We start from the raw sequence: 27,954 nt of genomic DNA on the forward strand, positions 1-27,954 counted from the left end.
ACAAAAACCTTCAGTAAGGACAGTAATAACGTTTTGTGAATATATTCGTAAATATTAAACATTTATTTATTTCACAAATTAAGTTGTTATAAACAATACACTTACTTATCATTATTGTATATCTGGACTTGCTTACCCCGCGGTTTCACTTATATGTTGGGTTCTATGAGTTTTACTTTAAGTTAGTAGGTATACAATGGTAATTAATAACATAATTTCTATGTCTAACTTATTTTTTTCTTTAAAGCAAAAATGTGGCTTTTAAATAAAAGCTTATTTAAAAGAAAAAACAGAAGTGATCTAAGTAACTTAGCGTTTTTTTACGAAAATGAGAAGATGCGATATCAGAATGAAACAGTATCCAATGAGTTAAATAATTTCGTTAAAAATAATATTTACTCCACCATGGAAAATTACAACAATTATTAAGTATGATACGAAATTGAGAAGCAATAATATTTCACAACTTTTCCCGCGCTCCTAAATAAATATGGCGGGGTGTTCGCGCGCGCCTCAGTCCTACAGCGCGTGCGCGAGACCTGTCACTTTCGTTCGAAAACCGCCGATGTGTCGCAGAAAGTGAAAAAATAAAAACAAAAATGTTTGATTCATTATTATTTGTGGCTTTTTTAGCGAGTTGCGTGGGTGCTGATAATTTTAGTTTACGTAAGTAGATTTTTTTTTAGCTGCTTAATTTGTTTATTTTATGAAGGCTGTATGCTATTCAGTTGTGCCTTTTCTTCTCGTCACAGTGTTAGTTAAAATTCAAGTAGTTAAATTTGGTACGTATTATCATAAATTATGTAACTAAAACTAAGCAGTTATTCATGAAATATTTGAACCTTAGCAACATTTTAAAATAACAAAATCCAAAACTGTACTTATACAAAACAAACAAAACTGTAATTGTAATTATTGCAATGATTTTCAGCATATTATTATTTTTTGCTTCAACAAAAAGCTGTGAGATTCTTTTTTTTCATTCTCGTAACTTTCTTTTTATGAGTCGTTACGCAAATGTACAGTCACTTTTTTGGTCAAAAAACTGTACGGTCAGTTCCGTTGATAAGTGCAAAAACTACGAGTTCGAAATTATTTAGATAGGTGTATTGACACTTCTCGTCTAACACATTAATAATCTTTTATAAAATTCATCGATAGTAATACAAAGTTATGTAGGTACTTACATATAATTTATTACATTTTAAGATCAGTTCATAAAAAAATGGCATATTGATTAAATTTTCTTCTATTGAAATTATTCTCTAGTCACTAGGGTAAAAATTGTTAAAAAGTAAGAAATGCATATGAATTCCTGCCTCCTGTGAGAATTGAACTCACGACCCCTGGTTTACGAGACCAGTGCTCTACCACTGAGCTAAAGAGGCTGCACATATGTGCAATTACTTACCCTTCACTTAAAATTCACAGCTGATATACCCCTATATACCCTATGCAAAAAACTTAAAACAAATGTCACTTAAAATAGCTCCAAAACTAATTATATATGTATCTAAGCCCTATTTATTATTTTACATCCACTTTCCGTCTTCTTCTTCTTCTTACACCCGTCTCCCGTGGGAAATGCTCTGCTAGACCCTATATACAGTAGCATACATAAAGCCTTCTTCAATAAATGGGCTAACTATGAAAGATTCTTGGGTGAACTGCTCCAATACCACTGCTAAAAACTATGGATTCCCTTCCTTAATAACCTAAGTGGGAGATCAGCGAGATTACATGCCAAGTCTTATTGATCTGTAAGTTCTTAGGTACATATTTTCAGACAAATAAAAAAGAATGTTTTTCTAATCATGTCCGTACCTATTCTAGTCCTTGTCCTATGTAGTACATCATTTATTAAGATATGTGAACTTCCCTCTTAATTAAAAAAACCCCCGACCCAAAAAAAGTACGCAATAATTATGACAAAAGGTTAAAAACGCTAAACCCTATAAAAAGCAAAAAAAATAACTTTTAACACTACGTAAACTAAATTTTGTCGTGTCGGGGGACCGCTCTAATTCATTACTTTAGATACGTGTGTTTTTTTTTAAACGAATGTTGTAATTAGGTAAGTATCATTTGATTTATGTAAGTATTTATGAAGGTAAGAAGCGGTCCCCCGACACGTCAAAATTTAGTTTACGTAGTGTTAAAAGTTATTTTTTTGCTTTTTATAGGGTTTAGCGTTTTTAACCTTTTGTCATAATTATTGCGTACTTTTTTTGGGTCGGGGGTTTTTTTAAATTTATAATTTAATTTTATTTCATGCTTTTTAAAGGAGCTCCTTAATTTTTCCTTCTTTCATTTAATTTATTTTATCTTAAGATGGGGTCGCTATGTGCGATCTCGGCCAAAGGAAGCTGTTTAACAATCCTCATGACAAACTGGCTCTGGGAGAATTGCACAGATTGAGAAACAATAAAGATTAACCTTTGGACATTCTAGATTTTCAGCAAAAATATAAATCGGTTTATCCGTTTCATTCCAGCATTCCAGGGTTTCATTCGCCACATCCCATTTCCAGCATCAGGTTCTCGTCAATCAGAAACATGAAGAGAACTCGTCAAGACAAATTCAACGAGCCCAAACTCGATGGGTTTACTAAAAGGCAGTTCAGGGTTACGTCTCCTACCTTCGTGCCCTAACAGCAGACCAGCTCAGTGGTTCCAAAAGACATTAGTGTTTCAAATTTCAGATCCCACATATACTTGCAAGTAAACTGAGCGTGTAACATTCCCATCACACCTATCAAACGAGCTGATGACCTTGAAGACCTGAACCGATTTCCACCAAACATAGCTAAGAACACTCCCGACTGACATACCTTTTAAACAAAAAAAACCGCATTACAATCGGATCATCCGTTTGGGAGCTACGATGCCACATACACACACACACACACGCACAGACACGTCAAACTTATAACACCCCGTCGTTTTTGCGTCGGGGGTTAAAAATAGACTATAATGACTACATACCATACCCATACTACCTTAATAACTACTTATAGTCTTGCTGGTAAAATAATTTGTTTTAGAACTATGTGGAGTGCAAGTAATTACATACCATGTGCAGCCTCTTTAGCTCAGCGGCAGAGCACTGGTCTCGCAAACCAGGGGTCATGAGTTCAATTCTCACAGGAGGCAAGCATTGTCAGCTTTTTTATTGTCCCACTGCAGGACACAAGTCTACTCACTCTAGTACTAGCGGAAGAATGTTACAAACGTTATCAAACGAAAATGGTACAATTTCCACTAAACGACTTAATTCGTTCAAAATGGTTTGTGATATATCCATAGTAATTTTATGGGGTTTAAGACTTTGCTTGATTATTCATTGTAGGTACTGGCTTATCTTAGAAACTTTTGATCCAATTTGAAAAAACTCAGTATATCGTTATGCATGAAACAGCAAATAACTCGATATTTTAATAAATGCCAGGTTTTAATTATTACATAATAATTTACTTTATTTACTCAGATTTACGTAAACTTTTTGATAACTTAACGCTGACATTGACACTCTTACTTATTCTGTGTTTAATTTAATGCTGATTATGACATTTCCGTTTTAAAATATTGCTCCTCATAATTATGGGCAATGGAAATTATAGTGTATTTAGTAGAGAAATTAACTAGAGCAGAAAATAATCAGGAGCAGGTACTTTATTCCGAGAAATTAAAATTAAAACTAGTCTGTATACGCTAACTCGCTTGTTTTTACACATTTGTGTTTAAGACTTTATAACTACTTTTCTGGTAACAAATTAACTACTACTAGTAAGCTACTTTTTCAAAGCCAAAAGAATGCATCTGATATATTCGAAAATATTTCACATTCTTGCCTCCTGTGAGGATTGAACTCACGACCCCTGGTTTACGAGACCAGTGCTCTACCACTGAGCTAAAGAGGCGATGACATTTGTTACCATAACTTCACACCCCTATTGGTTACTCTTACACCCCTATACTCGCATAGGTACATCCCTACTATGAATTATTGTCACTTATCTATTGTTCAATATTTATGAAAAAACTTGTCGTGTAACATTATAACAGTGTCCGAATAAAATTGTATTTATAATCTTCAGGGGCCAATATTTGTTTTGCCAATAGTGTCTAAATTAGGTTATGTCATGCACTTTTATAATAAAACCCTTAAGGGTATTCCTTAAGACTATTCTATGCCGGGCCATTAATATTTTTTTCTGATCATCCCCATAAGATACTTATTTTTGCTGTAGAAATCTGACTCTTTTGGTCCAATTCGAGAGAATCCGGATAGTGAAATTGCCATATATACATATTATGTAGGTTTAATGGAACTTGAAAGTTAAACTTTGAAATCCCTATCCTTAATCGTAAGTGAGCTATTTTTAACGTTTGGTACGTACTGTAATTAATCATATACCTACCTCATGATATTGATGAACTACTCGTTGTATTTCCGTAAGAAGACCACTGCTGGACATATGCCAAAAAACGAGGAAGTATTTGCATTAATTAACAACGTGTTGAGTTCCTTTGTTTACATTTTTGTCTCATTGTTTGTCAAGACAAGCCCGTCCAACTAACTTTAGTTGAGTTATTTTACAATCGGTTTCAAAATTATAATTTTGGCCACATGTATTCATTCAGGAATAAGATAATTAATCATCACTCCAAGATTAATTCAAAATTGGAAAAAAAACCGTATCAAAATAATTCTGTCCTATTACAAAATCGATGATAACATTTTCACAAAAAAATATTCACACGCACTTTTTTCCGACATCTGATCTAACGAATCCATAATCAAATTACACTTACAAACTATATATAACAAACACAACATAACCAGTATTATTAAATAGTATACACTTACGTACTCGATCATGTAATAGACGCAGTTTCCGTATTCGCTAAACGCGGGCTTTCACTAGATAAACAACAAAATCCAGAGGTTAGGTGTGTAAGTACTAAGTAAGTATTAGTAGCGATTACATGACAATCTGTGCAGCCCTTTCACCAATTGTGGCGAAGAATGCGTAGACTTGAGATCATTCAGAACTTAATAATGCAAACTGTTAAAAAAGTTCTTTTTAGATACGATAAGAAAGGTGATAATAGAAAGATGCCAAATTAGTTTTAGAAATGATTAGGTGACAAAATAAAATATGGATGGATTGCCTGAAAGTTGAGATGAATAAGAAAGGAGTTAATGTTCGTACGTATGGAGATGAATTTTGCTAGAAAGGCTCATTGAATGATGACGGGTAAAAAGATCAAAATAGAAAGAGAAAAAGAAAGTTAATTACACGTAATTGTGTGATTAAAGACAACGGAATGCAAGAAGGTTTTAATATTATTAACTTGTTCGTATCGAGCAACAATCTACAAATTACGAAATAGCACCAAATCTAAGGCTTCCTCATCACCTTGCTAACCCATAGTTTTTCCTTTTTGACACACACATCAGACTTCCTCAATTAATCGTCCAGTGTGGTCCACAGCACCAATAACCACGGGGTCAAACATTAAACTCAAGGTCACGCCTATGCGCGCACGCATACTAATACTCACTACAGCACACAATGCAACTATTTACATGCATCGGTCACCGCAATGCATGCCTTGACCTGACGTGGAAGGATTTTCGGCTTAGATTTTGTTTTTAGCAAAATTGATGGAAATTATTGTTTGGATGCTGAGAGGAAAATTTGGCTGATGGTCTTATTTTACAAACCTATGCAAGCATTATCTTGCATACACACTTTGTTCTTATAATAGCATTTATTAAATCTCTTGATGCAATGCAAACGTTTTATCACTTAAGTGCTTACAATTGCAAACACGAAATCAACAAAAGAACCTGAGAAAAGACATAGGTATAGAAAAGACTCAGACACACTGCTTTTTTACCCAGTTGCAGGAAGTAATTCTTATGGAATGTAGGTGAAATCGCAGAAATACCATTTTTAGGGTTCCGTACCAAAAGGGTAAAACGAGACCTCCTCTGTCCATCCGTCCGTCTGCCTGTCCGTCCGTCCGTCCGTCCGTCCGTCCGTCCGTCCGTCCGTCCGTCCGTCCGTCCGTCCGTCCGTCTGTCACCAGGCTGTATCTCATGAGCCATGACAGTTAGAGAGTTGAAATTTTCACAGATGACGTAAGTATTTCTGTTGCTGCTATAACAACAAATAATGAAAACTAGAACAAAATAAATATTTTGGGGGACTCCCATATAACAAACGTGATTTTTTGCTCATTTTCTAAACAATGGTATAGTAGTCCGACTCGCACTTAGCCGGTTTTTTTTAGTAAATGCAGGAATTCTGCTGGGTCAACTAGTAGTAATAATGTTTCCTTAAATGTCTGTAAACATCAATTTGCATATGAGTAAGAGCATGTCAAGGTTGGGCGGTGTTGTCATGTATGTTCGTCTGTCACAGGTCCTAGCCTCGACCGAAATACTAACTTCATGTCTTCAAGTGCACCTATTGTGAAAGTATTGAGAAAGTAAAGTGGATATGAGTTTATTTTTGATCTTGCAAAATCATCTTCTGCTTGACCAACTATGTTGGGGTCGGCTTCCAGTCTAACCGCATGCAGCTGAGTATCGGTGTGCCATAAGGAGCGTCTGCCCTATCTAACCTCCTCAACTCAGTCACCCGGGTTACCCGATATCCCTTGGTAAGACTAGTTTTCAGACTACGAAGTGCCTATGTATGTATGCATGTTGTGTCGCAATAAAATGTTTTATTGCAACAAACAACTAGGATTTATTAGAGTAGGTAAATCGAGAATAATTTGAATTATTTATTAGTATAACTTTAAAACTTAATAGAGTATCTATTAGAAGTCGAACAAAGACAGGAAAACGTTGGCGTAGACGATGATTTCATTATTCAAAGGTAATTTTAATGACTTCGATGTTTCTAGTATATCTAGCTCGTTATAAATCCAGTAGTTGTCATGTCTCTCAAGTAGAATCAAGTATGTAGACACATGTTTTGCATAATTCTACTAAACTATTCTAGTAACAAATTCGATACCAGGGTGCTTAGAGCATCGTTCACTTGAAGTCAAAATCAAATTATTTTATTTCATTTTTTTTTTCACAGTTTTAAATAAACCTAGTTCGGGTGGTCCCTATGTTTAGAATTAGAACTGTTTTTATTTTATTATTGCCTGTATGTAGATATTAGCCTAGATTAACTTAGTTTATCCGAATGTTATTATTAAGACAGTTTGTTTTACCTCAACATCTGAGACATTTAAATTACTAATTCATGTGATCTATGTTTTATTAAATAAATTTTTATTTATTATTATTTTTTTATTTTATTTAGGCCTTTACAAGCACTTATAAACGTTGAAAATATAAATAAGTTTGATTCTAGTTGCGTATTCCAAAAGTAGCTTCCTATGGAGAAGAACTGAAGAAACTCCATGGTTACTCTTTTTAAGAAGGCTTGAAGTTAGATCATAGTAAGTTGCGATATACTTATATTTTATTAGTAAACCCTCTCTAAATTAGAGCCCAAGATACAGGCTTTGTCTAGTTTGGGGTTAATGATAACAGAAAGTGTACTTTTTTGGAAATACAATTTATTAATCTTGTTCTTATTATCAACGAGAGAAATTACACAAATATCTTCGAAAACCAATGCAACACTATCCACACATGACTTTGTTTGTAAATGGTTGCTCAAAGCTCAAGCCTGACTGAAGGCCGTCGCGTCTTTCACAAGAAGAGCTGCTTTTACCAAGTTGCTGCGAAATCAGCCGCAAGCGCCGGTAGGTATGGTTTCACGTCCAGATGCGTTACCAAATGATGGATATTTAGTAATAACCTGAACATCTTGGGGCAGCAATCGGCTTGGAATGCAAGGAGTTAAGTATCGTAGATATGACAGTAGTTTGAGCTGACTGCGACACGTGTGGCGGTCTTGAATGTTTAACTGTCTTTTTTTCTGGGATGGGATGGCATGAAAAGATGGTAGTGATAGAGAGTGTCAGATTTTTACTAACTATAAAACACCTCTGTTCCTTCTATAGTATAGACTTTACTTCTTTAGTATAGTATAGACTTTAGTATAGCCAGAAGGATCATTTGATGACCGGTGTATGATGTATCTGCTCTATTTGCAGCCAAACTGATCGATTTAACCCTTATTGGGGAAGGAGCTTTAGAATTTTACCTTATTATCAATATTGTATCTAACGATATCACCCTAAAATAAATAAAGCGATTGTATCATAATTGGCATGGGTATTTTGGATGATGATTGTAGTTTTCCGGGATGCTAGTTCAAAGCATAGTTTCTTACAAAATACTCTATATCTTCCTGTACTCCGTGACTCAGATGTGATGATGATCCATAAGGAAACATTGAAGTGACGTCTGAGCAAAAAAATCTAGCATATTTTTTGCAAACGTCAAAAAAAGCACAATAAATCACTAATCATAATCAAAATACCACTTCATAATTTGTTCAACATGACGTAACCAAAAGAGTAACAAACCTATTAATCTTTATTTACCAAACATTACAAACCGGTTCAGCAGTTTCGGAGATAGCAGCGTGCAATTCTTTCTAAACGCCAACCTTGGCCTTTCCATCGATGTTTCTACAATGTTACCGAATGTTCTCAACTTCTGTTACGATACTATTACGTACTTTTAGATCATTTCTTATGAATTATTTATTAGAAATAGTAACTATTTATAAATACATAGTTTTAAATGTTTTTGAATTTTTTATTAAAAGTTTTGAAGAGCAGTAAAATAGCACGGGTTTAGTGACTATAGGCTTAGGTCCTCGTAGTGCGGTGGCTCTATAGGATTGGTGACCATCCAAGTCACATAGACATTCCCGTTTGTTGCCCGTGGTACTACCAATAGTACTACCAGTAGTACCATGGGCAATTTCTTCTTCCCGTAGTACTACCAAGCGGTCTGGTAGTACCACGGGCAAGAAAAAACTGCCCGTGGTACTACTGTTATAGTTCGGCCATTCAGAGAATGCGTTCCTGACACGTCGCGATTGAACTGACGACGTAACTTTGCAATGGCGTTGCAGTTACGATAAAAATATTTTTGCTGGTTGTTTACCGTTTTAACAATTGAGGAGCATTAAAACAACATTATTATATCAATAATCAATGAATGTTATTACGTCGTCAGTTCAATCGCGACGTGTCAGGAACGCACTCTCTGAATGGCCGAACTATAATATTATAGGTTTTTTTCAACCCTTTTGTTGTCACAGTTGATATTGTTATCCTAGAAAGAGAATTGAAATATATATTTTATTTAATGTTGATATATTTTGATACTATTTCATAAATAGATCTGGTATTCCTTATTGATCCTATCTCTATATATTATTTTAACGTTTGTTGCCCGTGGTACTACCAATAGTACTACCAGTAGTACCACGGGCAAATTTTTCTTCCCGTAGTACTACCAAGCGGTCTGGTAGTACCACGGGCAAGAAAAAACTACCCGTGGTACTACTGTCAATATTTTAGGTTTTTTTCAACCCTTTTGTTGTCACAGTTGATATTGTCCTCCTAGAAAGAGAATTGAAATATATATTTTTTTAATGTGGATATATTTTGGTACTATTTCGTAAATAGATCTGGTAGTTGTGAAATTTTTCATTGCTCAAAATCGACAAGAGTCAAAAACACTTAGTTTTTTTTTCACAAATTAGAATAGGGTTGTTTCCAATTTTCGGAAATCTATTTAGATAGCTTCTAAATAATTTTAAGATCACCCTCTCTTTCATTTTTCGTCTCAAATCTTTTTATTTTTTATGTATTACATGTTTTTCTATTTGTCTTAAAATATTACTCAGAAAACGCTAGATCACGTGACTGTGACGTCAACGTTCTCTGTTCATTCCTTTACATTTTAAAGCACATCTAACGAGAAAAAACTAACATACCAACTAATGGATTTCTTAATTTTAATAATGTATTTTTATAAAATAGCTACAAAAACTATAATATTTTATACATATAGATTATTTTTATACATTTGCACAAAAATAAAATACCTCAAATGTTTTGAGTTGTGTACGCGGAAAAATGAAATGGTGCAAAGAAACGTAAAGTTTGTGTTTATTTATATTGAGGTTATGTTTGTGTCCGCGTTCGAAAAGATTTGATGCTTTTTAAAAAAACTTAAATTAAATGAATGTCTACAAGGTTTGTGTTGTGCGAGACTGTGGAAATACGACCATTAGTGCTCTAAATAAACTGTTCATCCACGTACCGCTGAATAAAAATCTTGGTTATTGGCAAAGAATTGAGCGACCATAAAAGAGTCTACTTTTGGCAGATTGGAACTATCAGGTTTCATAAATCCTTTCTCCATAATTCTTTAGCAGTTGTATCACTTAAATGCAATTAACACACAGAACTTCACAGAAGCAAATAAACAAAACATTAATTCTGAGGTTATTTCGATATATCTGTCACTGTCAAACACTTGTCATTGTCAAATATAGAAAGGATGACGTCATCGGTCTCTTCTCGTCGTTTTTAATGGCGTGACGTCACAGGCTCAAAATTAAAATTTCATAAATTAATTTAAAAATATATGGTCAGTTATAAATAATATAATATAGCTTATCGTGTTTCTAGTTTTGTGAACTTTCGTTGCATTTATTTAATTTTAACTAAATGAATACTAGGAAACAACCCTATTGAATACCTTGATCTCGTGGGATTTACTTGATGTATTTTATGCTATCCTGGTACTTGGTCAGCATTTCCGTCTGGACATTGGAATACTCAGGTAAGTTATGCTGTCTTGGTACACGGGGAGAGCAGTTGCATCGAAATTCCGAGATTGGTAGGTTAACTCCGGTGATTGATAAAAAGTTACGTGTTGCACTCGAGTGCAAAGATTTTTCACCTTGTGCTCTTTTGATTCTTTCGCTATCGCTCAGGATTCTAAGTTTTGAAACACTCGCTACGCTGCTGTAGCGAGTAGGCAAACAGTCAAAGTCCGAACTTATTTCAAATATTTTTATATACATAATCATCCTCCTGTCCTTATCCCATACAAATATTTATTTTAGGCTCATGATTTTTTAAAATTAAAAAATCGAAAAAAATTAAAAGTAATATAAAAAGTCATACAAAAATGACAAAAAAAAGATATGTAAGAAAGAGTCACCTACTCCAAAATAAATTATAACAAAGAAATTTATTTGAGAAGAGCACCAGTTGCGAAGTGCACCATTTGAGCATGATGTATTATTTGAGAAGTGCACCTAATGCCTACACTATCTGCGCTGAACGCAAAGTACGTTTTAAATCTAATTTACAGAAGACGGCCGAACCAAAAAAATAAAGTACTAGGACAGCATAACTTACATGTTCATATCAATACCTACTCAATGCGGTGGATAATTTTAATGAATAACACTACCTATTTAGGGTCTGTTTCACAATGTACCGATAAGTTCTGCACAAGTTCCGAATAAGCTATTTGTTACTTATTTGTAGGATAAACACATTTTTTGCGTTTCACGACTTTCGAATAGTGCTATGTGTCATATAAAGTCAGCGATAAGTTATGGGTCGGTTGAAGTGGCAAATAGCACAGTTATCCGACACATAAGTAGTGTGTTTGACAGTTAAAATTGAATGACATTTTCTTTCTTTCGTTCGTGTTGTGTTTTAAACAATTATATACCTATTTCAATGGCAATGGACATTTTTGAGACTCTTGAAGATGAGTTTGATGAATATTTCGATAGACTCACAATACCACGCAAGACTCCAGTGTATCGGGAAAGAATAAACTATATGGAGACATTAGACGAAACGGACTTCAGGGCGCGCTTCAGACTCACTAAGAAAGCTGTGATGTTTGTGTATTCAATTATTGAGAAAGCAATATCTGTCCCTACAGAAAGGTAAGTAAGCATATACCTAACCTGCAGCCTGTATTCTTATAATGTCTCGGCTCCGTCTAGCTATTGTATATACCTACTGTAACTATACCTGATCTAACTCCAATGTTTTTTTCAGGAATTTGGCTATAAAGCCAATTAATCGTCTACTGTTAACATTGAGGTTTTACGCGACGGGAAGCTTTCTTACAGTAGTAGGTGATTTCTCTGGTGTAAGCAAAGCTTCTGCCAGTCGCTTTGTCTACCTGGTTTCACAAGCTATTGCACGATTGCGTGGGTTGTTTATCAAATTCCCAAGCAACACTGAAGACATACAGCAAGAGTTTTTCAATATAGCTAAATTCCCAAGGCTTATTGGTGCTATCGATTGTACCCATGTACCCATAAAATCTCCAGGTAATATATATTAAATAGGTACTATGAATGGTAATGTAAATAAAGGATTATTTGTCAAACTATGTACCAAATGATCAAATTGAGCTGTTTTTATAAATGCTGTTTACATTATTTTCAGGTGGAAACAATGCAGAAGAATGGAGAAACAGGAAATCACAATTTTCTTTTAATGTGCAAACTGTAGTGAGTGCAAAGTTAAGGATCTTGGACATAGTGGCTAGATGGCCAGGAGCAGCTCATGATCAAACAATATTTAATAATTCTTTTATAAAGCAACGACTTCAAAATGGAGAATTTAGAAACTGTGTAATTGTTGGTGATAGAGGATATGAAAATACTTCATACCTACTTACTCCACTACAAACTCCTATGACTCCAGCAGAACATCTGTATAATGAATCCCAAATAAGAAGCAGAAATGTAGTAGAAAGAACCTATGGGGTTTGGAAAAACAGATTCCCTATTTTATCAAAAAAAATTTTGCTATCTGTATCTCGTGTACAGGCTGTAATAGTGGCATGTGCAGTGTTGCACAATATTGCAATAGATATGCGAGATGACCATTTTGAAGCCATTTACCCCGTGGGTGAGCCAGATGAACACGATGTTGTGAATCAAAGTAGTCTAGAAAATGTGGGGGATGCAACAGTGCGAAGTAATTTAATTAATGATTATTTTGGTTCATTACTATAATAATGATAGTCATTTATAGGCATTTTGCATTCCATTAATATAGTAGGTTATTAAATGTATTCTGTGTTAAATAAAAAACGATTTATTTTTCAAATTTATTTAAAAAGTATTTTTTTTCCAACGCCCACATTTCTCTTTTGTGCTCCCTTTCTTCCTCTTCAAAGGCCCATTGCTTTCTTTTATTTAAGAATTCTTCCTCCAGAATCTTCTTCTGTAAATCTGCAATCTCTAATTTTGCATCAGCTACTCTTTCGAATGGCCTTTTCATCTTCTCAGCAGCTGAAACAAGATATTTTCTTTATTGTAAATATGTATTGGTAAAAATTACACAAGCTGGTATCAACATCATTTAATTTACCCATACAATCTAGGTCTCTTCTATAGTGGAGTTCCAATCAAACCACAGGTTGACGGTTGAACCATTACATTGCAACTCTGTTATACTGCACATCAATATAAAATATCTAAATACATGAACTAAAACAAGAACGATTAAAAGAACTTACATAAGGCAGGATGTTTTTTGGAGCGCAGAGATTTTGGCTTCCAATTAGTCCACTTCTCATCATTGGCAACTTTTTTGGGTGTAGTATATTGACCTAAAATTAAAAAGAAAAGGTGAGAATGTTATGAAGGTGTGCTTATCAACAACACGGAGACACAACAGGAACACTACTTACTTATCTTTCTTCTGGAATGCCCTTCCTCATCAGAGTCATCATTTTGTGTAGACTGACCTTCAGCTGAAAACGAAAATGGAGTTTTTAACAAGAGTTTAATGGATGAAAAGTTTGTTGGTAGAAATATTTCATTTTAGTTAAAACAAGTGGCAATATGGCTATTTAAGTTAAATTGGTTTGTAGAAAAAGTAACTTACTCATGTGATGCTCTATATTGGTATCCACTTGGACACAGTTATTGTCTGCAATAATCATTTCAATGTTTTGTGTTAATTGGTTGGATGTGGAAGGTGTTGGTGGAGGACATACTGTGTCTATTTGTATAGGATCTGCAACATAAATAAAATTAAATAAGAAAGAGAAGAGCATGACAATTGTATTATAATTCACTTACATACAAAATACAGATCGGCTCGTCATATTAGTAGTACAGAACTAATAACAATTTTAAACTTATGATCTTACCAACATGATCAGAATCAAATTCACTTTCGATTCCATCTACAGACAACAGTATCATGTCTTTCACTTTTTCTTCTACTGGCGTCAGAGGAGGAGCAGCACTAGGTCCACCTCCCGTGCGATACGTTTCGGCACGTATTAGAGCAGACTTTTTCCTGGTATTTCTTTTTATTCCTTCGTATTTCGCTTTTAATGTTTTGGCACTACGATAATTAGTACCGCTTTTGCTATTAAATAGTGCCTCCAATGTCTTCCAGCACTGTTCTTTTTCATTCCATGTGACTGCATCACTTTTCTTATTTTCTAAAATGCTTTTATGTTGAGCAACGAGTGAAGTTAGAAGCTCAACTTCTTCCCGGCTGAAGTTAACGCTTCGTTCACGTTTTGATGTCATTTTTCAATACATAGAAATGACTGTGCATAAATGTATTCAAGAGGTACACTCAAATCGCAAGAATAGCAAAAAAACAGAAACACAAACACCAACGACTAACATAAAAAATTTAAATTACCACGCGCGGCTGCTAATACTTATATGTGACTGTGAGTAATTGTCACTGTCAAACGCGTTTCGTTACCAGCAATTTTCATTTGCCATAAAATCGTTTGTGTAAGTTTTTATAACCGTTATGTGGATAATAACTAATTTTATAAAAATATTAAAGTAAATCAATGTTTCTTGTATAATTTGAAATATGTTTATAAGTAGTTTCTTTTACTTTTTTTTGTACTTAATGAAATGACATCAAGAAACGAAACGTTTGTATATGGTGTTGCCACCGCACTTACATATAAGTTTCAGATAGTTATGTGTTAGATAAATTATGTTTGTGAAACGCAATGTTTCTTATTCGGAACTTTTATCATCCGAATAATTTATGTGTAACATAGTTATTTGGAACTTTATCCATACATTCTGAAACAGACCCTTAATATAATACTTATCTACTTAATATAAATAAAACGAAAAACATAAGTAGATAATTAATTCTGATTTGTGAAAAAAAAACTAAGTGTTTTTGACTCTTGTCGATTTTGAGCAATGAAAAATTTCACAACTACCAGACCTATTTACGAAACAGTACCAAAAATATCCACATTAAAAAAATATATATTTCAATTCTCTTTCTAGGATGTCAATATCAACTGTGACAACAAAAGGGTTGAAAAAAAACTAAAATATTGACAGTAGTACCAAGGGTAGTTTTTTCTTGCCCGTGGTACTACCAGACCGCTTGGTAGTACTACGGGAAGAAAAATTTGCCCGTGGTACTACTGGTAGTACTATTGGTAGTACCACGGGCAACAAACGTATTTTAACATCTCTTCTTTAGAGCTACCATTTTTACTTACCAATATAATTTTAAAATACCAGAACATTTCATTCATTCCAAGTAAAACGGTTGAACCTGCTTTGAATGTTTCTTGCTCAGATAAAAGGCCTACGACAAAAATCTAATTGGTACTTACATAAGTATTATTTCTAATCTCGTACACAATTAGCCGGCTGCAGTTGCAGTATCGGTTGCAGTGGCGGCTGGTTGCAACACTCGGAGGCTGACTTACGTGTGTCAGATCACATGAAGTTATCTTACAATATGTAGACATGGTGGCAGAAGGTTAATAAGTTACTGAGAGATAAGTTTACTGAACTGTGTGACTTTATAGAGAAATTTTCTCGTGTTTGTGGAATGGTTAACAGCGCTTATTTCAGTTTCTTCTTCCACAGTCTGTTCCAATTTGAAAAAATATTTCAGTTATTTGTGGGTACCCCATTTACCACTACTTTTATTACCTTGATTCCTGAAAATAGTTAAACATAAAAACCACAGCTGAACCAATTAGGTCCATAGGTATAATACATATTTATTTATTGAATATCGCGTCTAGATATAACCTGTCACTAACCGGTGCCTTCGAATAGAACTGATTAATTAAAGTTTACTGGTGGCCTTTTGGGGAACAAGAATGCATAGGTATGTACTGAGGCATGCGACGAAAAAGGCTAGTAAGTAATTTGAAATGGAACACAATACCCCCTTTGTGTTTCTAGGCTTGTAAGGTACAATACTAACGAACACATTTTAATTTTAAGATGGGTGGTCGTACACACATATGCTTAAGTTCAATATGTTTTGAATTGTACCAAAATTGGGTATCCTCAAAAAATGCTCATCTTTATGAAGGATCATCTATCTACTAAATATCAATAATGTATATATTTTAAACATACCCACAACAACTAAAATAAACTACATTATGTGGACATCTCTACAAAAGTCTCAAACAAAAACAAAAAAAAGTGTCCCTTGACCTGCACTACCCCAAGCATCTGAAAGACTGGCCAAACTGGTATTTCTGCATACACCGACGCAGTGACACATCTGCAAGCCATCTATTTGTTACAAGGTCGGCAGTCACGTTGCCAAACGATACCCGACAGAATTATTCCATATCCATTGAGTAACAGCTATAAATAAATATTTCCATACTCTATATGTATAGGAAATTACTTTCTGTGAAGGTCGTGACGAAAGTTGTGTTGAAAGTCTTGTTATTTTGCTTTTTATGTGAAATAATTGTGAAGCTTGTGGCCATGACATCGTGTGTGTGCATAAAATATAGCAATGCGAGTACCGTTTCTTTCACCTGTAAGGATCAGCAAAAGTTGGGTTGTAGTCAAATAGTATGTTGATGCTCGTAAAGTAGGTTAACTGAAAGCCTGTACTTATCGCCTTTTCAAAAGGTTCCTGGCAGGTAATTGAACACGAAGCTGCTTTCTTCTGGATGGACTAGCAGTTTTCGAAGGAGATTAACCACTCACTCTTTATTCCTTCTCTGCCGTTTTTTCATCTTAGTGCTATGGACAATTCGACACCACCGGAGAAAGACCAGACACAAGACCGTCAATTTTAAGCCTGTTTAGTCGACTACTGACGTTTTACTGCGGTGGCTAAGCTTTATAGTTATAAAGTTTGCTATTATAGTTCTATAATATAAAAGTCAACATTTTTGTTTACAGCGGACGACTTCACAAAATGCCGGCAAAAGGACGCGAAACTGAACGAGTGCCTCAAAATGGCCGTCCCTGATGCGCTCCGGAGGATGAAGAAAGGTAAGTTTTATATTAATTGTAAAAACAGTACTTTTTAAATAACCACTCTAAAGATGGCTACTAGTGAATGCGATAGTTAAAATGTAAGAACAAAAACTTCGCGTGCGAAACAGCAAATGGTTGACTTTAGAGTGGTCAAATTAATTGATCAGAGCTGCAAAGATGTAAAATTGATTTAACTTTTTGTGTTCTAAAGTGTGTATGAAGTAAAGTTTTCCTAATACAGTTACTAGGGGAGATAAAAACAAGAAGAAAGTAATACAAACTTAAAACTAGGTATTTACAATGTAATTGTAGCATGTAGGTAGGCACAAAAGGTTTTGCCAACAAATTCATTACAGCAGAGTTGCATAAAACATTTTGACGAACAAATCGTTACGTGTGTGATGACTTAACAAAACAAATCAAGTCATTTGTGACCAACGCACGTGGTTTTCGCTTTATTTGAAGTCGCCTTCCGCATTACTGAATTTGACACTATTTTGAAGCACACGCGATTTTGATTCTATTGGAGAGAATCTAAGTAGGCAACTGTTTATGTAATCACAAGCTATTTCTCGAGATTTTGCCCTCAACCTTGGGGATCGTTTTCTCGTACCGGAAATGCACCTATAACTTCCAAACTCTGAAAGAATGTTTCAAAACTCGTCAGTAGTTTGGAGACGTGTACAAACAATGAAAGATTTTTTTCCTCTTTGTAATTTAAGAAGAAGACAATTAGGTATCTAAATCAAGAACTCCCAAATCAAAGAGTTGAAATAAATTCAGCTGTATATGAAGTGAATGACCTTCGCCACAAAGTAATCACAAGCTACCATTAAGTACCAGCTTCACGTCTCTTAAGACCACCAATTACAAAAGGCGTCCAGCAGTAACCTTCCAAGAATTGCAGAAATCTGCCAATAACCCCTCTTCCCTCCCTCGCAGGCATCCCCTCACTATCAGTGCCACAGATGGAGCCGCTGCACGTGAACAGCATCGACGTGGACTCCGGGTCAGGGCCGGTCGTCATCACGCAGATGTACAAGAACATCAAGCTTCATGGGCTCACTGACTCCGTGCTCACGCTGTATAAGTAAGTCTATCTTTAGATCATATCTTTGGGGTAAATAGGAGTTTGTATTGGCTATGTGCAAAGCGAGTAGTGGCGGACAGATAACGACCGCAGCGCACAACACGGCAGAAATTGGAAACAAATGCGGATGTTTCAAACCCGGTTCTTATTATTATATTCATTTTACAGTAAAACTATTGAATAAATTGCACTTAAATAATGTCAACAATACTATTTTAATCTTTGGTTTTATTTATATTTGCAAAGAAAATTATAATGTTTACATTGTTATTATTTGACAGCTTCCGCAAATGTTGTAAACGCTACGCGTCGCCACCGTCGCGCACATAGCCAATATAGTTAGTTATCTGTACTATATAGGTAATATTGCAATATTATTGTTAAAATACAATCTTTGGGATAGGAATTACTATAAATATTGTCGTTGAAATATCCTGCTACGCAGTACAGTAAGTCCATTTCTTTTATAAATGGGTTCACACAAGCCTGGAAACTGTAACCATGACATGTGACTATTATCCTAGCTAGAGATAGCTAGAGAGATCTAGACTCCCTAATCTTTATTAGACACTGCCAAATCGTTTTGTAACACTTTCATTACATAACTAAAAAAAACATTCCAGGGCTGATCTCAAAAACTACAGACTGAGGACGGACTCGATCACGCCCAAGATGGAGTTCATAGCTGACTACATAATGAGGGGCAGGATCTTACTGCTGCCGATACAAGGAAAAGGCCTCGCCAACATTACCATGGGTGAGTAGCGCCACCAAGTGGGCAGTAGCGGTACTAATAGTTACAGTAAGCGCCATCTGATGGGATAAAGTAGAACTATTGTTGTTGAAATTAGCGTCATCTATTGAGTAATAGTAGAACTACACGTGTTTATATTAACGCTATCTAGTAGGTAGCAGCAGAAATAAATTAACGCCCTGCAGTAGTTGAACATTACAAAAGTTCTTGTGATTTCAAGTTCTATGCATGATTTTTAATGGGTGTACTATGCCAAATCGAATGACAAATAATCGAATATCAATTGATCGACCACTATAAATCGAAATTCTAAATACTCGAACATTCATAATATCGAATGGTTATTAAATCGAACATTCAATACATCGCGCAGTTACTAAAATCACAGTTACTCGCCCAAAATTTACTAATAAATCATATTTTAATCTTTAATTCTTATCTTTTAAAGGTACATTTTGAAATTTTGTGTGAATTAAAAAGGCAAACGCGGGATTGGGAAGACCTACTTTACAAAAAAGAGGCAAAAGGGATGATAATGCGATTGAAAAAATGTTAAATAATAAAAACTACATTTAAATGTAAAAATTATTCATAAATTTTGGGTTTTACTTGTATTCATAAAAAATATAAATTTTTCGATAGGATTAATACGCGATGCATTTAACGCTCGATCAAACGAACATTCGATATTTTGAACACTCGATGTATTGACTGCGCGATGTATTAAATGTTCGATTTAATAACCATTCGATATTATGAATGTTCGAGTATTTAGAATTTCGATTTATAGTGGTCGATCAATTGATATTTGATTATTTGTCATTCGATTTGGCATAGTACACCCATTTTTAATATTGCTCTGCTTTTGAAAAAATATTTTCAGTTCATGGATAATTTTGCATTGTACGTGTCGTTATTCAAGTGCCTATAACTACATTACAACGCAAATTCTTCAAATTACTTTATAACATTTCCAGTGAACTTGGTAGTGAAACACGACCTGATAGGAGAGCCGGTAACACGCGACGGACAAACATACATGCACATCAAGGACTATAGAGTGCGGTTCATCCCACAGCGAGTACTGCTCAACTTCAGCAACCTCTTCAACGGAGACAAGGTTCTCGGAGACAATATGAATGAGTGAGTAGAGCCTACTAGAATGTTTAAAGCAATGTGTAGTTGGTGATAAACTTAGTGGCACCTCGCGTCATTAATCGTAGAAATAACAGCGGGTGGTCGAATACTGGTGGAGTAGAGCGCCCGCGGCAGTGCCCGTCGGACTGTGTGTTGAGCCTTGAAGGAATACATTGGGAGAGTATAATATAAGGGAGTATATAAGCCCCAGCGGAGCCCAACAGAACCAAGGTCTGCCGGGGCTGCGGGATTGTTCGAAAGAGTTACCGCAGCCCTGGTACATAAAAGGCCTACGACGGAACACGACGGTTTTAAGACAGTAAGAGTCTGACACCGCTGCTAACCCACAGCGGGAGGGATCATTTGATGATAATTGATGTGTTTAAAAAAATGGAGTATATAAGGGAATAGATAAGGAAGTAAATAAGGTAGTACATATGGAAGTAAAAAAAGGAGAAAAAAAAGATATCATAGGGAAAGTACATAGAGGAAGTATAATACATAGGAATAGATAAGGGTGTTTTGAGTAAATAAGGTTACATAGGGTACTTAGGGTACTTAGGGTGCTTAGGGTAGTAAAAAAGGTAGAACAAAAAAGACTACATAGGGGAAGTACCTACATAATGAAGTACCTACTTCAAGGAATACCTGCATAGAGGAGTACATACAAAGAAGTGTGACGTCAGTAAATAAGGGCATGCCCACATTGCCCACAACTGTGGTAAAACTGGTAAACTTAAACTTTTTCACATACCTACGTATTTACCTACAATACCTTTAACTTTTCAGATTCCTGAACGCAAATTCGGACCTGGTCTTCAGCGAGCTGAAGGAATCCTATGAAAAAGCGCTCAGTTCAGTTTTCCAAAATGTCACAAATGAAATATTTGACAGAGTGCCCATGAACAAAATATTCCTTGAGGATTAATTTATTATACTAAGCTGCGTCTGAGCAGCAAGACTTATTTGGTAGTTGCAATAATTAATGTAAGGACAATCCTTTAAATAATAGAACTTTAGAAATAATACATCTTCAAGTATGAGGTATTTATTGAAGCTGCTTTAACTAGACTTCGTTATCGTAAGTTAAGATTAATTAAGAATAACTTAATTTGTAAGTAAATAATTTGATAAAAACTATTGAATTTTATTTGCCTCTAATATCTCATTTGTTATTACTATAATTTAAATTGAAATTGGTCGAAGATTGACTTTGTACAATTTCTTTCTGGGAGTCAGAAACATTATTCGTAATAACGCCATCTGTTGTCTAATACTAGAACTTTTGCCGATAAGACGTCTTGGTTGGCTGGTGCAGGATCGGTTCCCTCGCTATTATCTTGGGGTTCCTTTCGTTCAGTTCTACGTCGGGTGGCTTTCTTCCAAGATTGGCTTGCTGAGCATGTTTTAAGCAAATTGCTTTGCAGAATGATTCGTTAATTATGACTACTGAAATATCAATAATTCCACGATTAGTCTCTGACAGCAGTGTTGCCAACTCAATTTTTATTTAGGTGTGTTTATTTCAATGAGTATTTTAACTATTATCAATTCGTTATTTATAAAAACAATCCTACCTATCTTTGCCTAATTTTATGATTCCACTACAAACGACTGGTGGATGGAAATGACCACTTTTGATTAAACCTGGGAGTTACTGAAAATAAAGCATTATTTCGTTATGGGGTTTTCTTTGGCATTTCAATTTATTGAGAAAATAATCTACCCTTTCAATCTATACCCAATATAAAAAAAAATATTATAAAGCTCTAAATTATAGAGTTTGTTTTTTTTTTGAACTACTTGTCCGATGAAAAACAAACTTTTAGTGTTAGATAGCCCATAGTTTCCACGGGACGGGGGTGAATCCATTGACGGGGGCAAGTACTGGGATAAACAGAACAAAATATACTAACATACTCCCACTAAGAGTAAATAAATGATCAATCCCAAAATCAGAGCATCGTACTCCATCTTAGACCAATCTGAAAGGAAATACAGTGATTATCCGGCAGCCGAGAAATGTCATAGGGTCCGTTCAGACAGACCGGCTCGGACAGGAGAGCAAATTCTTGACACGTTTAAAATTGGGTACTTAGTATTTGAAGTAAGGTTTATTTTTGCATATGCGTTGCTTTTGTCATTAAGAATGCTCGAAGGCGCTCGGTGTGTAATAATAAGAGGAGCCGACCGGCTCCGATCGCGAACTTTTTCTCGGTCTTGCTGACGTTTGGCTCCGATTGCATTTCACGCAGCCGATCGGAGCCGATCGGAGACGATTCCGGTCTGTGTGAAAAGAAAAATGTCTGTCTGAACGGACCCTTATTCTTTTACTTCTTTATATAAGTGTATGCACATAAGGGTCTTCACAAACCAGACATCTACAGAGGAAGAAGAAAATGCGAGTGCGGCGCGAGTACCATCTCCTGCGTAAGTCTTAGTCAGATCAATCTGTTTACGTTTAGCACGGGTGAAACAAGCTAGTCAAGAAATTTATGTAGGCGGACAAAATGCAACATAATTATTATTTTGATTAGTCAGTTCTTTACAGTTTTAATCAAATTATTTTCCTTTTCAATCTTAAACATGAAGGCTGTAGCATGATTTTGAGCGTTATGAGCGTTGCTTGAAAATAAATTTAACACACACGTTAGCTACTTACACTTACTTTGTAATTATGGATGATTGAAATAGGTGTATTGAATGGTATATACTTACCAAACTGTTTGTCAAAACTAAAATAAAAAAGAATTTACCTTTAGATCTTCAAAAGATAATAATACAAGGCCTCTAACAGCGTCGAGCGGGGGCACTAAATCAAGAAATGTTACATGTTATAAGTCAAGTTACATAGGTAAGTCGATAAATAAATAACTTAAAATATTATTATAATGGTTGCAAATATTTTTTATGGGTTTGTCTGTAGGTAATTCTTTTTGTCTGTAGGTAAAATGTTATTCTGAGCGGCTGAAACACGAAGTCAAAGTCAAACCTTTTTTGTTTGACGCGAGTTGATAAAAGTAATAAACCCTTACTCACCAGCAAGAATTCTGAGGCTTAGTAATCCTTACGATCTGCTCGAGAGCGAGCCAACAAGAAGATAGAATCACAATAAAAACTGCGGTAGGCCGGAATTGAGAGATATATGTGGTTTCAGGGTAGGTCATTCTCAAAACCGGAGCCGTCACATCTTGAGCGAGGGAACGAGGCCACTGCTTGAAATTGTTATCAGAAACTTCTCAGCTAGAGTCGGTACAGGGTCTTCGACAACTAGGGAAGAAGCGATAGGTCGTTTTTAACCAACTTGTTATAAACACCTATTTGCCTAACTAATATGCCTGGATTTCGATTTAAATACAACTACGGCGACTACCGGCGATAATTTTTTTAATAAATATTGACCTTAAAATGGTGCCCTGACTGCTGGTTGATGCTAATCATATATTAAAAGTTCCTCGAAGATTTAGTTATCTATATCATAAAGTCCTATAGAGGATGAGGGCTGATAGCCAGCGCCGATCTAGCCTCAACCATTTTTCTGGTCGGAAGCTAAACATAGATATCCTACACTACGTTCATCAACGCGCATGTCCCGTGAGTAAGGGCAGTTCCCCCCATAAAATCATGTTACCAGAACGGATGGTAGATTGCCACCAGCTTCCAGCTTTCTTCGAGCCAACATCATCTCCCGAGCCTTTTCCTAACTACCTGCGTGGCTTCCAGTCTAACCGGATTCGGCTGAGTACCAGTTTTACAAGGAGCGACTGCCTATCTGACCTCCTGAATCAAGGTACTCGGGCAACACAATACCCCGTGGTTAAACTGGAGTCAGTCTGGCTTCTGATTACCAGTAACGACTGTGAACCATAGTAATAAGGTTCTTTAGGCAAATCGTGAGAACCAAAGTCAAGCAAAGCAATTTTTACAAGATGAGAAGGTGCAAGCTTACCACGAGCGAACGGGAGCAGGAGGTCTTTGACCGTAGGCAGCTCTGAACAGTTCTCTGATACACAGGTAGGTGGCAAATATGATGATGAGGAAGGAAGCCGTCTGCCAGAATTGTGCGAGAAGGTGAGGTATGGACATCCTATAGATGAGCCCATAATATTCACGGACTCATCACGGAAGATTTCTTCTGTCGTGGTACTATGGTGACATATTTGACAGCTCGCTATACTTTTTTATGTTCTTTCTGATACTTTTGAGAAAAGAGGTTTAGAAGGTCCTTGATCTTTTTTTTTCATGTTTGTTAGCACTTTGCAACGCTATTACTGTACATTAACTCTCATTTTTTACTTACTTATGATTTTTTTACTCGTTATTTCAATAAAATGGTAATTTTTGAATAAAATACGAAGAATATAAGATAAACTTATCGTTTATTCCGAGAATAATAACAGATATCTATGGCATAGTCACTGGTAACATTATGTCGAAGAGAAATAATGTAAACTAAATAAATCTTAGCCTCTAGCTTCTGACATTGGTATACTATCATAAAAAAAAAAAACTGGAAAATACAAAAATCGTAAAAAGAACTAAAAAAACTGCTTTATCCTTCATTTTAGTAATATTTTTAATGATAGTATCACAATGTTACATAAGAATTTTATATTTACGGACATTCTCACAAAATAATATAATTTTTATATTCTTAATTATGGTGTATACTTTTTCTTAATCGCTAATTAATAAAGAATGTTCATTTTGTGTCATCTGTTTACTAAATCACAAGAAAATAATATAAATTAATATTTTCCTTTTTTATTTTTTAGTAATTTTTGGTGTATTTTTTTATGAAAAATAAAACCAATTTTTTTATTATAAATTATATTTATTATTTTAAGTAAACAGATAACATTTTGAAGGCTAAGCGTTATAAACAATATGTAGGTTTAAAAAAAAAAAAAAGTTTGTGTTCAAAAATTGTGTAAGACATAATTATCTTGTACATTTCTGATTAAAAGCTATTAACTTAAGTGTAGCTTTATTACATAGAAGTTTAATTTGTGACATCTTAAATAAAGGTCTACTAACAGACCTAGATATTAAATCTTAATGATAACTCACTTACACTCACTTCAATCATTAATTTAATTAAAATTAAATTATCTATTACAATGATAGAAGTAATGTTTTTTTTTTTTTTTCAAAATGTTATTTTAGGTTTTTATTATAAAACTTGGTGAAATATTTTTCTGCATCCTAGCAGGTGACCCCAGCATACTTGGGAAGAGGTTAGGCAGATGATTTAAAAAATAAAATACTAAAATAACATTTTGTTGATGTCAATGTACAGCTATGTTTTACTACACTTGAAACGGACGGTTTTATGGCAACTAGTGAAAAAACTAATGTTTTTTTTATTGTTTAGAATGTGCAAAAATATCTCTTCTTTAAATTCTACAATGAGGTATGAAAATGGATGTTCTTGTGTTTTTTTTTAAGTTATGATTTATTATAATGCCATATTACCATTTGTTTTTTTTTTTTACAAAATAGCTACATGATGATCTATTTACTTTTTTATTAAAAAACGCTACAGATTTTATAAGCTTCACCCTTCACAACCTATATAAAAAAATGAGATTACTTTTAATCAAAATTGCTGAATATCCCGGCGAATCCAAAATATGGAATGATATTTTCATTAAATGCATAATTTCAAATGACGAATATTTTATTTTTAATTAACTTTTATTAATTAGTAAAGTTTAACCGGGAAGATACAAAAAAAGTTATCCTAAAACTTAAAGTATACAAACTTAACTAAACTTGTCATTTTGTAAAATATATCGTACTTGAGTACTCACTGTCAGAATATTAACATTAGTAATTTACTATCAATAATGGTGTATTACTAATAATAATATGTAAAAAAAAAACACTAAAGTTTACCTGTTTGAAAGAAAAATGTTTTTTTACTGAATCATAATCCAACAAAATTAAATATTCAATTATACAGGTAATCTCTAGTTTTTGGAAAAAATATTGTTTGGGCCAAGTTTTATCCCTTATCTAACTTAGGGCTAGAAATCGCTTTAAATCAGCTGAAATAATTAAATTAATAATAACTAAACAACAAAAGCTGTATTGCTTAGCACCATATTTAACCGACTTTTAATCAAAGAAAGTTCTGCTTTTCTGTAAAATTTCTAGACATTCAACTCTCAATATCATAAAAGTCGGTCTATAAGCAAATAGATGGAAAATTGAATAAATTCAAAATGGTTGATGTTACCATTATGATGTTAAAAATGTTAGTACGAATTTTCTAATCGATAATTAGTACTAATCTACGATTAAATTTCTAGAAATCGTCATTAAATTGAGACGGGTTACACCATTCTGACTATAGATATAAGTCTGATGTAAACCGCCGTTTTGGACAAAAGTCTATGCCGTGGTTAAGCCGGACTCTCAAGCGAAGTACCACAATTGGTCACAAAAATGTGTTATCTACCAAATTATATGCTAAAAACTGGTAAAACCACTACATTCATGAGCTATCTTATATTAACCGTGGAAACTTGCCAGAGTCCGGCTGTTGTCTAATCCGTTAATAATCTAAACCTTATCGCTACACAAAGATATGCGATACAAAGTCCATATATTTCACGTCATATAAATATCACACTCAGCGCCATTTCGGCTGCAATCCTTCACTGAACTATCACCGATTTAATTTGATCTGTCTTCACAAACTAAACACTAGTATAAACAGTTCAATTATCACTGGTCAGTTCCGCAGTGTCTGTGTCTTCAGACTCCTGTCATTGAAACTGTGACGTTGATGTCGACCGTCGGCAGCCGATTGAAACTGGCGCTGGTATCCTGGACGAACCATTCCTTTGGTCTTTCCTAGGAGCGGCCAACTGCCTCGTGCTGGTGGACCTTTCTAATTTCCCGTCAGACATAACCCAGGCTGATGTGAAGTCAGCGTAATCTGAGTCCTTAGAACTAGTCCTGGAGAGAGAATCGTCTCCTTTTGAATATGTTCTAATAATCTCCTTCATTTTCTCGAGTACCGTCGCGTCATCTTTCGCAGTTTCAGTGGACCTCAAGATCTGTTCTAGTAAAGGACTCAGAGGCTTCTGATTCGGTGGGGACCTTAGAGTAGCACTGCTGGCTCTCAAAGGAGAATTCCTCTTAAAGGGATCAGTCTGAGGAGTTTTAGCTCTCATTTTTGGAGATTTATTCGGGTTTTCAAATGTGTCAGCTCCCAAAGTGGGCCTGGACTTGACTTTAGCCTGAGTGGGGGCCGTTCTACCGCCCCACGTGTTTCTGGCAGTTGGCGGCAGTTTTGGAGTTAGCTTGGGTGATGTCTGAACAGGATTCGGGGCATGCTTGGGGCTGGGTGTGTTCCCACGGCTAGGGGTTCGATTCCTCACGGGAGAGTGGGGTATGCGACTGGCCTGTCGGCTCCTTATCGTTTTCGTAGGAGACTGGGAAGCTTCCCTTGTCGCCCTAAGGCTCTTGCTCGGCGAGTCGTTGCTCTCGGTGACGACCACGCGGTCGGGGCTGCCTCGGTTGGACTTCTCGTCGATGGAGCTGGGCTTCCTGCCCCCGTAGAATGTGTCTGAGAAGTCAGTCTTGCGCAGGCCGGTGTTGAGGCTCACGTGGTCATCAGCTCGTTCGTTCTTGTCCATGTGACAGCCATCGTCGTGGTCGAGACGCTCTGAAGAAAGAAAAATAAAGAAATTAAGAAGGATGAAAGACTCTGGA

At 35.3% G+C, this 27,954-nt stretch overlaps 4 protein-coding genes and 3 non-coding genes across 8 annotated transcripts in view; 3 read left to right on the forward strand and 4 right to left on the reverse strand.

The window, feature by feature from the left end:
• The first annotated feature begins 512 nt into the window (after positions 1 to 512).
• LOC124639484 (protein takeout-like) lies at positions 513 to 21,366 on the forward strand. The gene is made up of 6 exons (XM_047176872.1): positions 513 to 666; positions 17,171 to 17,263; positions 18,191 to 18,338; positions 18,962 to 19,095; positions 20,070 to 20,235; positions 21,019 to 21,366. The coding sequence occupies exons 1-6, from the start codon at positions 600 to 602 to the stop codon at positions 21,155 to 21,157; spliced, it is 747 nt and encodes a 248-aa protein (XP_047032828.1). The 5' UTR covers positions 513 to 599; the 3' UTR covers positions 21,158 to 21,366.
• On the reverse strand, positions 1,317 to 1,388 carry Trnat-cgu. The gene has a single exon. It is a non-coding gene; the product is annotated as a tRNA-Thr (tRNA).
• Positions 3,081 to 3,152, forward strand: Trnaa-cgc. The gene has a single exon. It is a non-coding gene; the product is annotated as a tRNA-Ala (tRNA).
• On the reverse strand, positions 3,848 to 3,919 carry Trnat-cgu. Its single transcript has one exon. It is a non-coding gene; the product is annotated as a tRNA-Thr (tRNA).
• LOC124639482 (putative nuclease HARBI1) lies at positions 11,439 to 13,104 on the forward strand. Its single transcript, XM_047176868.1, has 3 exons — positions 11,439 to 11,920; positions 12,036 to 12,313; positions 12,432 to 13,104. Exons 1-3 carry the CDS (start codon positions 11,649 to 11,651, stop codon positions 13,004 to 13,006), a joined length of 1,125 nt encoding a protein of 374 aa, XP_047032824.1. The 5' UTR covers positions 11,439 to 11,648; the 3' UTR covers positions 13,007 to 13,104.
• On the reverse strand, positions 13,088 to 15,071 carry LOC124639483. 2 transcript variants are annotated; one of them, XM_047176871.1, is made up of 5 exons: positions 14,152 to 15,071; positions 13,884 to 14,015; positions 13,687 to 13,743; positions 13,513 to 13,605; positions 13,088 to 13,285 (listed from the first exon to the last, which is right to left on the reverse strand). In XM_047176871.1, the coding sequence occupies exons 1-5, from the start codon at positions 14,540 to 14,542 to the stop codon at positions 13,089 to 13,091; spliced, it is 870 nt and encodes a 289-aa protein (XP_047032827.1). In that variant the 5' UTR covers positions 14,543 to 15,071; the 3' UTR covers position 13,088. The 2 variants fall into 2 exon arrangements, with proteins under 2 accessions (XP_047032827.1, XP_047032826.1); XM_047176870.1 differs by having other exon boundaries at positions 13,687 to 13,749.
• A 3,223-nt stretch (positions 21,367 to 24,589) lies between the features above and the next one.
• Positions 24,590 to 27,954, reverse strand: part of LOC124639336 (GAS2-like protein pickled eggs) — an 82,666-nt gene continuing 79,301 nt past the window's right edge. The window contains exon 5 of the mRNA XM_047176648.1: positions 24,590 to 27,907. Within this exon, the coding sequence (XP_047032604.1) occupies positions 27,003 to 27,907 (905 nt within the window). The 3' untranslated portion in view covers positions 24,590 to 27,002. The remainder of the gene's footprint in view (positions 27,908 to 27,954) is intronic.

The sequence above is a fragment of the Helicoverpa zea genome, chromosome 19, assembly GCF_022581195.2.
Source record: "Helicoverpa zea isolate HzStark_Cry1AcR chromosome 19, ilHelZeax1.1, whole genome shotgun sequence".
Classification (NCBI taxonomy): domain Eukaryota; kingdom Metazoa; phylum Arthropoda; class Insecta; order Lepidoptera; family Noctuidae; genus Helicoverpa; species Helicoverpa zea.